The sequence below is a fragment of the Manacus vitellinus genome, unplaced genomic scaffold (assembly GCF_001715985.3).
Source record: "Manacus vitellinus isolate BGI_N305 unplaced genomic scaffold, ASM171598v3 scaffold_54_pilon, whole genome shotgun sequence".
In the NCBI taxonomy this organism is placed as follows: Eukaryota; Metazoa; Chordata; class Aves; order Passeriformes; family Pipridae; genus Manacus; species Manacus vitellinus.
The window spans coordinates 1092751-1105844 of record NW_021940645.1 but is presented as its reverse complement, the minus strand read 5'-3'; the positions used below and the strand labels follow the sequence as shown (position 1 = coordinate 1105844).

Sequence of the window (13094 nt, the reverse complement as noted above, 5' to 3'; positions counted from 1 at the left end):
TCCACTTGTACGTGAACTGAAACCCAACTCTCTCCAAAAACATCCATGCTTAGTAAGTCTTATGCAAATGCCAAATTTCTGTGAACAGAGTTCTTGAATAGTGTAACACAAAATGCACGGCTGGGTGGGAAAGGTTTTGTAATTTTACTGGTTAACAGAGAAGTGATATCTAGGTGGGTCATGTTTTGAGCATTAGGAATGTTCAGTACACTGGGAATGCATTAGGAATACAATTTTATTAATTTAGGAGTCTCACTGTAAGAGCATTTGCCCAATCAAGGGACACTGAAATGTCTACAAGTTAATTGAGTTCCATGGTAGTAAACAAAATATTACATTACAGCCCCTGACAAGCTGCTAATTTGCTAGAATTACTAATGTTTTCTACTGGCCTTTTGATATTCATACTGATTTGTAGCTATGCTATTTTAATTTCAATTTGCTTTTTATCTGAGTATAGGCAAGTTAGATTTCGATTCTTCATTGCATCCAACAATCCACTCATCAAACCTCTGGTTCAACCTCCAGCAACCAGAGCTGACTTTTAGACTCTGGAGTCCCTTCTACATCAGCCCAGAAAAGCAGCCCAAGGATCATTTGGGTGGGGAAGGAATAGAATGGCATCATCACAGAAGGCAGTGAGCTCCAGCTTCTCTCTTCCCATGATATGTCTCCTTGCAACTTATGACACAGCTGAGGGCTTCTGTGTGCTCCCAGCATGAAACTATTAATTTCAGGAAAAAAATAGACTATTGTCATAAATTGGGTCGACAGTTCATAGCCACTTTGACACATGAGTATTGTGAATATACTGAGTAGATGCCAGCTGATAATGGCAACTGTATAGTTCTCCAACTGGCTCTACAATCACCAGAGAAATTTGTGGGTATAAGATATGAAAACTTTCCAGCAGGCTTTAATGGTAATGTTCTTGACTGTGAATTAGACAGAAGAAAAACAATGGAATGCATTCTCAGGTTGGTCTTAAATAATAAAAAACCTTCTCTTTTTTTTTTTTTAACCAAAATACAGCTCACAATCAAAAATCTGATCAACCCCTCTCATTTTTATAATTAAATTAATAGAATGCAAAAAGCACAAAACAAGGACATGTGTACAACCACATACACATGCCCATAATGGTCTTCAAAAGCACATATATCTTCCAGTTCACCTAGAACACTATAATCTCATGGGTGTTGAAGAAGCTGTCAAGATAAATTTTCCATAAACTTAAATGACAGCTGCACTAGTAAGTCACAGTGTCAGCAGAGCTCTCTCAACAGAAGGAGAAAAATAAAAGTCACAGTTGACATGGAGCCCTAGAATTCAAATTTTACAGCTGAGTGTTACTGCAATAACTAGGCAGAAAATAATACTGTGTTCTTTGCTTTTCATGCTTTTCTTACAGGTGAAGGAAAATGTTTTTTTCCTTAAATATATTCCCTTTGTGTAAGGTTTAAGAATGTATAGATTTTTTTAGGTACACTAACAGTCAAATCTCAAATCTATTTACATCCATGAGAAGCTTCCAGATGACAACACTGAGCTCATAAGAAATCTTCCTACATGATTTTTAATCAGGTAATCATTAGAACTTTCATTGCTAAAAGGGATACAAATTTAAATCATGGTGTATCTGAAGTATTTTCCCATATTCAGGTTAAAACAGCAATTCCAGATAGATTTCCACAAAGCATTTTCTGTACATACTTAAGAAACTATACTTCTTTATCTAGATCAAAGAAAAATAAATCTATGGATAATATTGATAGCTAATTTTTCTTCTCACACATTTGACTAAATTTGGGAACTTTAGGCTAACTTTGTTAATTACAGTGCTTTCCAGCTGCTTGCAATGTTCTTGCATATTGATTCAGTGCACTGTTCCTCAGGGGGAAAGCTTACCTTTAATCACTCAGTAAAGGGAAGCAGACACTGAAGCACTGTTGAAAGTCAAATGAGAACAACACTGGGATAGTAAAAACTTCACATCTAATGAGTGCCAGTATAATAACCACGTGCAGCTCTGACAGGGATCCAGTTCTGGACATCCTCTGGGGTTTGACACAGTTCTCAGTTAAGCCACTGAAAAACAGCCACTAAATTGCCTCATTTCCTACAACAGTGGAACTAAGGTAAGTGAGCTAGCAGCCAGGCTCAAACTCACAGCAGGATAATCTGAATTAGGTGTTTGAAGCCACTACTTAGTAACAGAAATTACTTTAATGGAGGAACCAACTTCATCTCAAGTTCTGAAAAAGTTCCAAACAGAAGCAAACAGAATTTTTTACTTAATTTTGAATTCAGAGTCTGGAATTAATAGTATTTCATTTTTGCTAAATTTCATGAATGAAACTATTCCAGTTTATATGATAAGAGGAACTGGACACAGACAGCTACTATACAGAATAATTTGTTGCAACCACTATCTCAAAGCTTCACTCCCCACCATGTAAACAGTAGTAGCATGGTTAAGAGAGAAAAGAAGAGAGGAGGCTCTGTCCCATAACTAATGAACTGTTATTTTCTTGTAGCTTGGATTGCATATCTATAAATGTTTGCAGGTCACTTCAAGTACAAAAGATTATTTTTATCAAGCGTACTGGAATGAGTTTCCAACAGCCACACACACTCATGTAAGATCCATGCTGTGTTCAATTGTGAGAAACAGTGGTAACAGCACTGGAAGAATGTTCTGTGGAATTACATATAATTTAGATCTGAGTCTTCCCTGTCATGGATTAAGAATTTATTGTTATTATATTATAGATGCTAATCTTGAATAGAGAGGTAGGGTATGAAGCAGTCAGAGCCAATGTTAATCAGTGTGCAAATCTGCACAGCTCTTTTGGATTCTTACCTCTTAAAAAGATTCATAAGTTTGTGATTTGACAGTCTCATTCACTGAAAAGAGAAGAAGAGAGAATCAACCTTTCTGAAACAGAAGAGGGAAGGAAAGGAGGCTGTCATTCCCTTAATGTTTGCAGGGCAAGGGCAAATTTCTGTTTCCCACACTCCAAATCATTCTGCTTCCATGCCAACATCACGTAGGGAAGTCATACATAGAGGTTAGCTGCCTACAGAGTCACAGAAACCTCTTCCCTTTGTTTTTGTATCATCTCCTACTGTTTATCTCCTGCGGTGAAACCACTTTAAGTGTCGGGATCTGCTCCTAACTGGGTGAACTGGAGTCAAGCTAAACCAGCAACATAATTTCACACAGCCTCTTGCTTCACCCCTGCATGACTACATACACAATACCTGCTGGTACCCTGTTTGAGAGAGTTGTCTATGCTTAGCAGGAAAATAGTATTACTTCAGAGGAGCTGTCAAACCAATAACTTGTAATCTTTCCCCTCGGGGCTGGATCAATAGGACTGTGGTTTCAGTGCAGCAAGACAGAAGGACCAGTAAGGCATCCTTCTGCTGGGAAATCAGGGAGATTTACTGACCTTGGGTCTGCAAGTGTTTGCTGTGCTTTGAACAGAAAATATTGCAGATAAAATAATAAATATAACTTAGTCTATCATAAGCTGAAAAAAATATATAATGAAACCTGTGAAACAGAAAACATATTGTTGTAAGTGTGCTGGCAAGGGAACAAGAGCTGGAGGCATGGTTGATAAGCAGTTAGATGTGGACTAACAATAAGCAGGACATCAGCAATTCATCCAAGACTAACAAGGTTCTACACAGGACACCTGTGGTATGCCAGAGGGGGTGATCAGCAAACATCCAGATACAGCATTTAGAGATACACAGTATGAGCTGAGTGTCTCATGCTGGTAGTGACTGACATCTGAGTGTGCCTTGTGCATGGATAAACTAACCAGCTAACACATGCACAGCTGCCACTGAAAGGAGAAAGTGTGATCCTGCAGGTAAGGACCAGACTGCAATAGATGTCACAGGGCACCACAGCTCCAATTCAGGCTGCTGGACAGATGTACAAGGCTGCCTGCGTTCACTTTGGTCACCATAAACAACCATAATTTCTTCCAGTCTTACCATAAACAACCTCTGTAGATGTCAGAGCTTTTTACTTGTATGTAACACTCCTTATTTTGTGTAAAAGCATCAACTTTATGTCTTTAGATATGGTTTCTTCCAAATAACTCATGCTCTTATGTCACATGGGTTTTATAAATGTCTTTATTTCCAAACACCAACAGTATATCTTTCTGTTCAGAAACACTTCTTTTTTTGTTTTATACAATGTGATAAAGAAAGCCTGAAGGAGCTGCAGGAATAGAAAAATGAACTCACACACGGTCCAGTTCAAAAGAGAGCTAGAACTGTAACGTAAAATCACAGGTAAATACAGTAATCTACCACGATGGCTTCCTAAACAAAAATTATAATTGCTCACTGTGGCATGCTGTAGTAGAACCAGATGGAGAATAAAATCTTAAAAGTGCTTTAAATAAAGAGGGCAAGACATCTTCAGGATGTAAAACAATTTGACTTTCTATATTTGTTCATTAAGACATTAGTAAATTCGCCTGGGAGTAAATTCTATGAAAATGCTGCTGGATATTCTTCACAAATGCAAAGAATTGTCTGACATAAACTTGAAAGGACACCTTTTTAACTTTATTTTTAACTAGCACTGTACTGTACGGGCTCTGCACCTGACTTGTTTGTGACCATGAAACTGTTAACACATCACAACTGTTTCCCCTTTATGGTCACACGTTCTTTATTATCTCTGACTCTTAGTGCCTACAAAATCTGCTCCAAAAAATTGCTGCCTTCTATCTTTAGAACATGCCTAATCTTTCGAATATAGCTTCCAGTTAAAAAGCAGTCAAGAAGGACGATGCATTGTAAAAGAATAAGAAAGCTCATTTCACATTAGCAATTAGCCTATTTACATTAATTATTCAATTGCCTCATTCTACAATTTCCCTGCTGTTCTTTTGTGCTTCCTTTCTCTTTGCAGCATGTTACAGCTCACATTACCTCACTTTGATACTTTGCTCGCTTCCAAGAGGAGCCATGAGTCTAAAACATTTATTTTGTTTGCTAATAACCTGTCTGTGTAGACACTTTGGAACTCTAATGGCATGAGAAAAACAATTCCAAAGCCTTCAAAAGAACTGACAAACTGAAACAATCATTATGACCCAAGTGGAATCACTTAGTATGTGAAGGATCATCTTCTTTCTCAGAAAACAGCAAAACACCTCTCACTTCTTAAGGAAGAAGCTGAGAGCTGAATTAAAGCTGAGGAAGCATTTGGGTTTTGTCAGGTTATGGATCTGACTTAAGTCAGACATCCATAATCAAGTACCAGAATCCACCACAGGACCTCAACACAACTCCAAATACTGTCTTATTTTTGAAAAAATACTATCAGAAAATCCAGGAGATGTTTGATAAGAATATGTTCAGGAAAAAATGGTGCTCCATCTCACAGCAAGTAAACAGATAATCATGACAATAATATTGGCTCTAAGAGCTATGTTTGAATCCACCCATAGAGAGAATATATATAAAGCTGCAAGGACAAACTGGTTCATGTATTGTGCCCCAATAAAATATCTACATGTAGGTTATAAAAATTACTGCTTCATCATTATTTCAAAGTAAAATAAAATTACAAAATAGTAACACAAAAATAGTATTGTTACTATTTAAAGGTGATGGTACCAAACTGGAGTGAGCCAGTCCTTCTGTCCTTCAAATGCAAAACAGACTTTCCAGCCTCACTGAGTGTTTAGCAACTCCTTTATCTAATACAGCAGAGGGCTCTCATTCATCCCACGTCACCATTGTGATATGAATATCATCATTCTGTGCCTGAATCATTCCGTGCCTGCTTTTCAGGGATGAAAAGCACAGGACTAAGCAGCTCTGGAAACTAATGTGCCCTGTTTGACCACAGAATGGGGACAGCAGAGGTGACAGCAGCACATGCCTTCCCACTCAGGTCTAATGGAACTCCTCGACCCATTTTCTCATGTAGGGTTTTGTGATGAGAGTGTAATTTGGCATCTAAACTTGCCCCCTAACTGTTCTTCCTGCCAAGATTCCCTCAAAGGTAACATTCATTCCTAACAAAGTTTTTTGAGAAAACCTCACAGAGTAGAGATGGGGAGATTAGGGATGATGATTGATACTAAATGACTATGGCATTACTTGTTTTACACAAAGTCAACTGAGCAGCAATAACCAGCAGCTCACGTCGACCTGGGTGTATCCCTGCAGCAATCACAAGCCCCAATGTTTATGGATATTCAAACTGTTGATCACAGCTGTGTCTGCCCTCTCTCTTTGAGAAGAGGCTGGTAGAGAACAGAGAAATCTACTTTTTTGATGAAGAGAATAAGACATAACATCTTCTAAATCTACTGTCTTGAAAGTCTTCTTTTTTTTTTTAATTCTTTCCCAGACAGTGGTTCAAAATAAATTTTGATATTGTCTAACTCTTTATCTCACACTTCACCTTCTTCATTTACTGGCATAAATTAGAGACCTGGAGCTGTCCTGCAAATATGTGCAAGACAACAGGTACACTGTCATTCACAATTTTTATTTTAGCTGGTTCTATCATTTGAGTCAGGAATTCTCAGATTCCATTCCAGAGGTTTCCCAGACACAGAATGTTTTAAATAGCAAGTTTGCATATAGCTATTTTTTCATGCATTCTTCAAGTCCTGTAGAAGACAGTGGAAAAGCTCTCAATGAATTCAGATTTTTAACAAGATTTTGTATCTTTTTTCTGACAGAATACCCCTTCAACAACAATTCTAGTAGTGAAAAAATCCCAGACCCCTGAGGCACTTAAACAGAGACTGTCTGTGCACTTTCTCAAAGAGAAATAAAAGCTAGATAATGATAAAGCAAGGAATTAGAAACTAGATCATTAATATCAAGAAGGTTGTACTTCTGCTGGATTTACAACACTTGCTTTTCATCTTCCTAACAAGCATTCATTGAACAATTGGAAGGTTCAAGAGCAGAAGAAAAATCATGCTTTTATGCTCAAAGCAACAAACTTTATTCACTGTTACATGTTTTTCAAACCAAACCATTGCCATTTCTGTGTTCCTTAGAAAATATTACAGTAAAGCTGTATTTTATAAGATGCATTTCCCACAGTTCAGCTATATGAATATGCCTAGTGCTGCCACCACTGTTAAGGACTCATAATCAGTAGACTTTCAGAAATATTAAGCCTTGACTTCTTTACTGAGAGCACCTGATTTGCAGAAGCATTGTCATAATTTAGGTGTGCTAGATTTTCCTCTTGAAAACAGGTTTCTTCTTGAAATCAACATTAGCCATCTGAAATTAAACCTTAATCTGTAAATATCTGCAACATGTTCCTGTTACTCTGAAAACTGTCTTCCCTGGCTCCCCTGACCTCAGAGATTACTCAGCTTCTGCTTCTCTCAGCATTTTTCAGTCCATCCTTCAACCTGCTCTGATCGGCTTCTTCACAGCTCAACACTCCCTTAGCCAGTAACTGCACCATCAGTCTGACTTTCCCTGATAAAATAGTTCTCCACAATAGGATCCATGCTACTGCAATTACACTGTAAAGGTACAACCTTTAGGGCAACTACCTCATGTTTCCAGATCTGTGATATCAGCCTCTGAACTTTCCTTTCAACCTGAAGGCAAGTGGAGATCCGATAGTGCCACAGCAGGTGCTTAGCAAATATGCACACAGCCACCCCACAGACAGGCAGGGAAAAAATTCTGTATTGTGCTCACCACATATCTGAGACACCCCTGTTATACTGCAGATAAATAACATCAACAATCATAAAATATTGGTCTCAACTAAAGGTGGGGAATATTTCGAGATCAGCACCCTTTGCAAAAGCAGCACTATTATGTTGTGAATAGGAAATAACCAAACTCAGGACAAAATATGTGAGAGTGAAAAGCCTAACATCTAAAGCTGAAAGTGTCAAAATTATCTGAAGTAACAGCTGACAAACTGGTTGGAATGGGGAAAAAAGTGATGAAGCAGATTTCAAACACCAGAGAAAGTTTAAAGGACAAATGAAAGAAGGACAAATGTTTCAGCCATCAGCAGCCTTTCGTTAAATAGTTATGGGAGGAAGGGGCCTCTAGTTTTGTTGCCATGTGGAATTCTACTCCCAGTGTCTTATGCCTCAGTAAACTGAAAACTGCAATTTGCTAGTGTCTGTGGTAAAGTCTGGCAAAACTCTTCAACCTCTAGAGAAGGCTGGTAACTTTACTTGGCATGGGTCACACAGAGGTTTGAAAAAAAAAAAATCCAGTTCAAAGCTAAACTTGGCCAAAAATGAGCATTTCTCCTTTTTCAGCCCTTTTGAGAGACAAACCTGCCATCCTAAGCACCAACTTCCTTTCCGACTTTCAGTGCATACCACAAACTGAGATCTTGGTACAGAACGCTCTGAATTCAGATTGACTAAAGCACTTCTACAGCTTGATACAACATTAAGCTGTTTGAGTCATCTGCCCATACTCATCAATTAGCAGATAAGAAACTAGAGTAAAATTATTAACTTCCTGGTTATCAAACTGAGTAGAATTTACCTTTAATTAAATTTACACCAATTTCTTAGTTCTCATAGTCAAAAAATCAAAGGCATAATTCTTTTCACTCAAACCTAAGGCAACTATTGAACAGTACAAAAGAAACAGCTGTTTTGTACAAAAGATATAGACACCAATTACCTTATATCCCAAGAAAGTTTTAGTGGCACCTTAATTGTTTGCTCTGGTTCTTCTTTGTTTTATCAGTTTGACTACTCAGCATCATTCCACTGTTGCCACAAAGTGAGCATAAGCTCCCTTAAAAAAAGGTTCATTACTTCCCAATCCAGATTATAAAATTTTATGATTTAGGACAGGATTAAACATGGTTTTAAGTTATAAAAACCATTTAAAAACAGATAATTTAAATATTTTTTCTTTAAAAACTTTTAAAGCCATTCTAGACTGAAGAGGTAAATGATCCGGATTTTGGCAGGGGTCTACTATTCAAACATAGCAAAAAAATTAATTTACATCCATAATTCAGCTGTACATTACAGTCTGTATTTTTAACATGTCCATTTTTTTAACCAAGAAAACAGTAAATCCTATTCAAAATGAGCTAAAAACATCAGATACGGGATGATAATTTCAAGAGACAAATAGAGATGGATGAAGTTGAAGTTAATATTCATTTAAGGAGTAATTTTTGGTGAATAAAGAAGGAAATGCTACGATTTTAAAGACTTTACTACAGGTTTTACCACACTGCTTCAAATGAAACCTTTTGTAGTGATTCTTGAAATGAAGGCAAAAGGAAAACTTCAGGTACATTAAGCATGCCATATGCTACCCTATTTCACATACCATGAAAATGCCCCAGACAATGTACATTTTGAAACAGAATCCAGGTCAGTTTGATCACTGGAAGTGGAAAACATGACAAATATATAAGGATAAAGACATTTTTGCATTACTACTTGGACTTCATTATTTTAGCTGAACACATTCTGCCTCAAGGCTTTAATCTCTGTATAACTAGCAAATATTATATGTCCATAGTACAATTTGAAGACAGTGAATTTGCTAATGCTTAAATTTAGCTAAAAATCTGAACAACCTGACAGTCAAAGCAGGTAAGCCAAGGTCTATTGACCCCAGAAAAAACATGTAATTCTGTAAGAAACTAGTATCTAGTTTTTTGGTATTGTGTAATAGCTCTCTTAGTGCATTGCACTTAAAAAGCCCTTAATGTGAGGCAGAATATTAAGCTCCCATTTTGTTGTCCAAAATTGGGATGTAAGAAAATACAGAAATTGTTCAAGGATGTGAAGGATCTGATTATACCTTTTTTGAGAAATGCTTGAGGTTTTAAGAATCTGTCAGCTCAACACTAGACAACACTGAATATTAGGCAGCAGTTCTTCCCACAGAAACATCCACCTATCCAAATGATAATTTTATTGTTGCCCCAGTGGCTCAAGTTGTCAGTCATAATTCTTAGCTTTGCAGAATGGCTTTTGTTTGTATGGCCAATATCTTATACAAGTCAGATACATTCCACTGTATTTTTTTAATACACAAGAATAATAAAAAGTCATATATAATGTCCCTAAATATAATACAAAATAACACACGGAAGATCCCAAATAGGTCTATACAATAGAAATCAAAAGCTTAATTCTAACAAGAAGTAAACAAAGAATAGAAAAATTATTTTTGTTGGGATCAAAAGGGTTCTGGTTGCCTTCTTCTCCCTTCTCCCCCTGCCCTCAAATTGGAGGCCAATTCAATGAAAAGAACAAGGGTTTTTTCAGGAAAAAAAGTTCATGTGTTCATACTTCCTAATATTTTGTTCCAATGCTTTTGTTTGTTTTCCCTCCAAGTTTGTCTACATTACAAAATGTAACAGACACTACATAACACTGCCAAACACGGACCAGTGGACCTGTAAGAACCTGATGTTTGGATTCCACCACTGCACAAGAGTCAGAAGGCAGCTGCATTGTTCACTAAGGTTACAATGAACCCGACCAGAGCTACAGAAGCCAAAATGACTAACCCAGCAAACAGGTACCAAAGCAGCACTCGTGGATCCCTGCAAATAAACCCACTGAGCTTTAGGCTGGGAGTGCACCAGTGCCCTGTCAGGCTCCTTGAGTGGGAGGAGAAACAAGGCACTTTGCTCACTTTTATAAATGTCATTGCATAGTCACAGCTCCTTAAGACACGAACAGCACAGTCTGAGAAACTAAAGAATAATCACGAACACCTCAGTTCTTGCAGTGATTAACAGACTAATCCAGAAGCCACTGAAATTATTAGGAAGACTGCACATGCATTAACTCAAGCCCAGATACCTTCCTAAAGTGTGAATTATGTTCATAACTGCTCACAGCAATTTATATGGATGTCAACTTCCCACGTGCAGGGAAAACATTTACCATTGGACCACGCAGAAAGATCATGTTTGAAAGTACTTTTGAAAAAAGTCCACTAATGAAATTTTGATGAGTTTGTGTCTCAGAAAGCAACCACACCAAATGTCTTCTGTGAGAGAACAAACAACTGTGTCTGCATCATTGTTCATAAGAAATGGAAGTATGTAGCATTTACAAGCTACACATGACTGACTCCAGTGTCTTTGACTAATTAAACCAATGAAAACAGCAGCTTGTTGATGTCTTTTAACACAGAAGGATTTGTGTATCATAAAAATCAATCTGAAATATACAAAACACTAAACTTGTTTAGAAATCTTCCTTGTCTGGTTCAGTTTAGAATGCCCACACCTCTTCATCTTAGGCTTAGAGAATCATGAATCAGATCAGGGTCAGCTTAGTGCTTCGAGCAAAGCTATATCAGACCAAAAGCAGCAATGAAAAAGAAAAATTGAGATTAAACTCTAAAGTTGTTCTAGTTTCTCAATTAAGCCAGAATTTTTTTTTTTTTATATCTAAGAATAATGAGTATAAAGATCATTGCTAATACTTAGGAAAATAAAATCTCCTACCTGTGAATTTGATATCAAAGATTTAGCTGGATGGCAAATTCTATACAGAGCAAAAGTCTCAGAGATAGGAACTCAATCAGACTCAGCAAATTCTGGATCTGCACAGGAGGTTTTTTTCCCATTTCATGAAAACTGTCTAAAATCACACACTCTCAATTATTTTTGAGAAAATAAATTCAATAATTTTTTGTTACAAAAGGAAGCAAGAAATAAAAAATGCTGCCCAAGTTTATAAAGTACAAGGGATTAAACATACATGAGTTCAAGTCTTTCTTGCAAATCAGATAAGTTAAAAACCTGAATGTCAGTCATCCAGGTACTGTACCACTACACTATTTGCCAGTTTATTTTGGAGTCCTTCTCACCCTATCTCGGTCTCACTACTCCTGCTTGGCTTACTATTTTACAGCAACTATATTTTGGCCAAAATATTCCTCAAAAAAACTCTGGTGATAAGAGTCCCAAATTAGTCTGCTTAATCAGAAAAAATAAAACAGGGAAATCATGTGCTATTAATAGGAAAGATGCAAAAATCTTGTTTTAACAGGCACTCGGTTTCACAATGCCAGTAGACTCTCTTTTTTGGGATGAAAGCTGGAAACATTTATTTCTGGAGTGTATGCTCACAGCTTTATTATACAAGAACTAAAGAAGGAGTGTATTACCATGGAACCACTGAGCAATCCTGTTGGTGTTCCTCTCGAATCCTGCACGCCGAGGGATCTGCTCTTCTCTGAACCAGCGGACGATGACATCCCGGGAGAAGGGTCGGGATGGACGCTCCCAGATGTTACTGCATGGAAAGACAGAGAACTAGCAGTGCATGAAAACAAGAGACAAAATAAATTTTAACCTTTTTTTTCCTCTACATACTTAGAAAACACACAGCTTCCAAATGGCCATTATAACTTCCGTTCAGTATAACTCACTGAACAACTTTAACCTTTTTAAAATCTAGTAAAAGTATTTTGGGGCTTCTATGGAAACAACAATATTGTGGTTTTTACATTTGCAGTGGAAGCTTAGACATTTTTTAAGCACTTAAATTTAACTTAAACTGAAAACCAATTTATCACAAAAGATGCAATGGACATTTCAGTCAGTTTTTCTTTTCTACCTCATTTTTATTCCAAGATAAACACTGATGTGCAAATTTTATTTTTTTACTTAGAGTATACTCCTATAATACATTGTGTCTCTAGATTACTAAGGACAAGAGAGGGAATCTCTTGTTTAAACCCTTATATTCCCTTTGCATTCTCTACTTGAAAGCCTCCCTTACTCTTTCTATGCATTACACTTCCTGTACATTTTAGATAGTAGGAGGTAAATCAGGTAAAATATGTGGAAGATCCATCCAACTACCACAAATAAGATGTAAGGTATATCATATCAAATTCAAGTATGGTGATATGCAGCTGAGTCCTCTTTTCAGTTTATCTTGCTGTTAGTTAAATTAGTGTTTGGTTCTATTGATACAAAGTGATGAAGCCCACAGTGAATGTAATAGTTATTGCTGAATTACATGAATGCATGTGAGCAGATCTGACCAATATTCATTGTAAAATTTGAAGATACAACCATAAGTGAGGGGGAAAAG

General features: G+C 37.0%; 1 protein-coding gene across 1 annotated transcript in view; it reads right to left on the bottom strand.

Annotated features, from left to right (window-relative positions):
- Window positions 1-13094, bottom strand: part of SH2D4B (SH2 domain containing 4B) — a 61602-nt gene that overhangs the window by 14944 nt on the left and 33564 nt on the right. The window contains exon 6 of the mRNA XM_029963183.1: window positions 12160-12307. Within this exon, the coding sequence (XP_029819043.1) occupies window positions 12160-12307 (148 nt within the window). The remainder of the gene's footprint in view (window positions 1-12159; window positions 12308-13094) is intronic.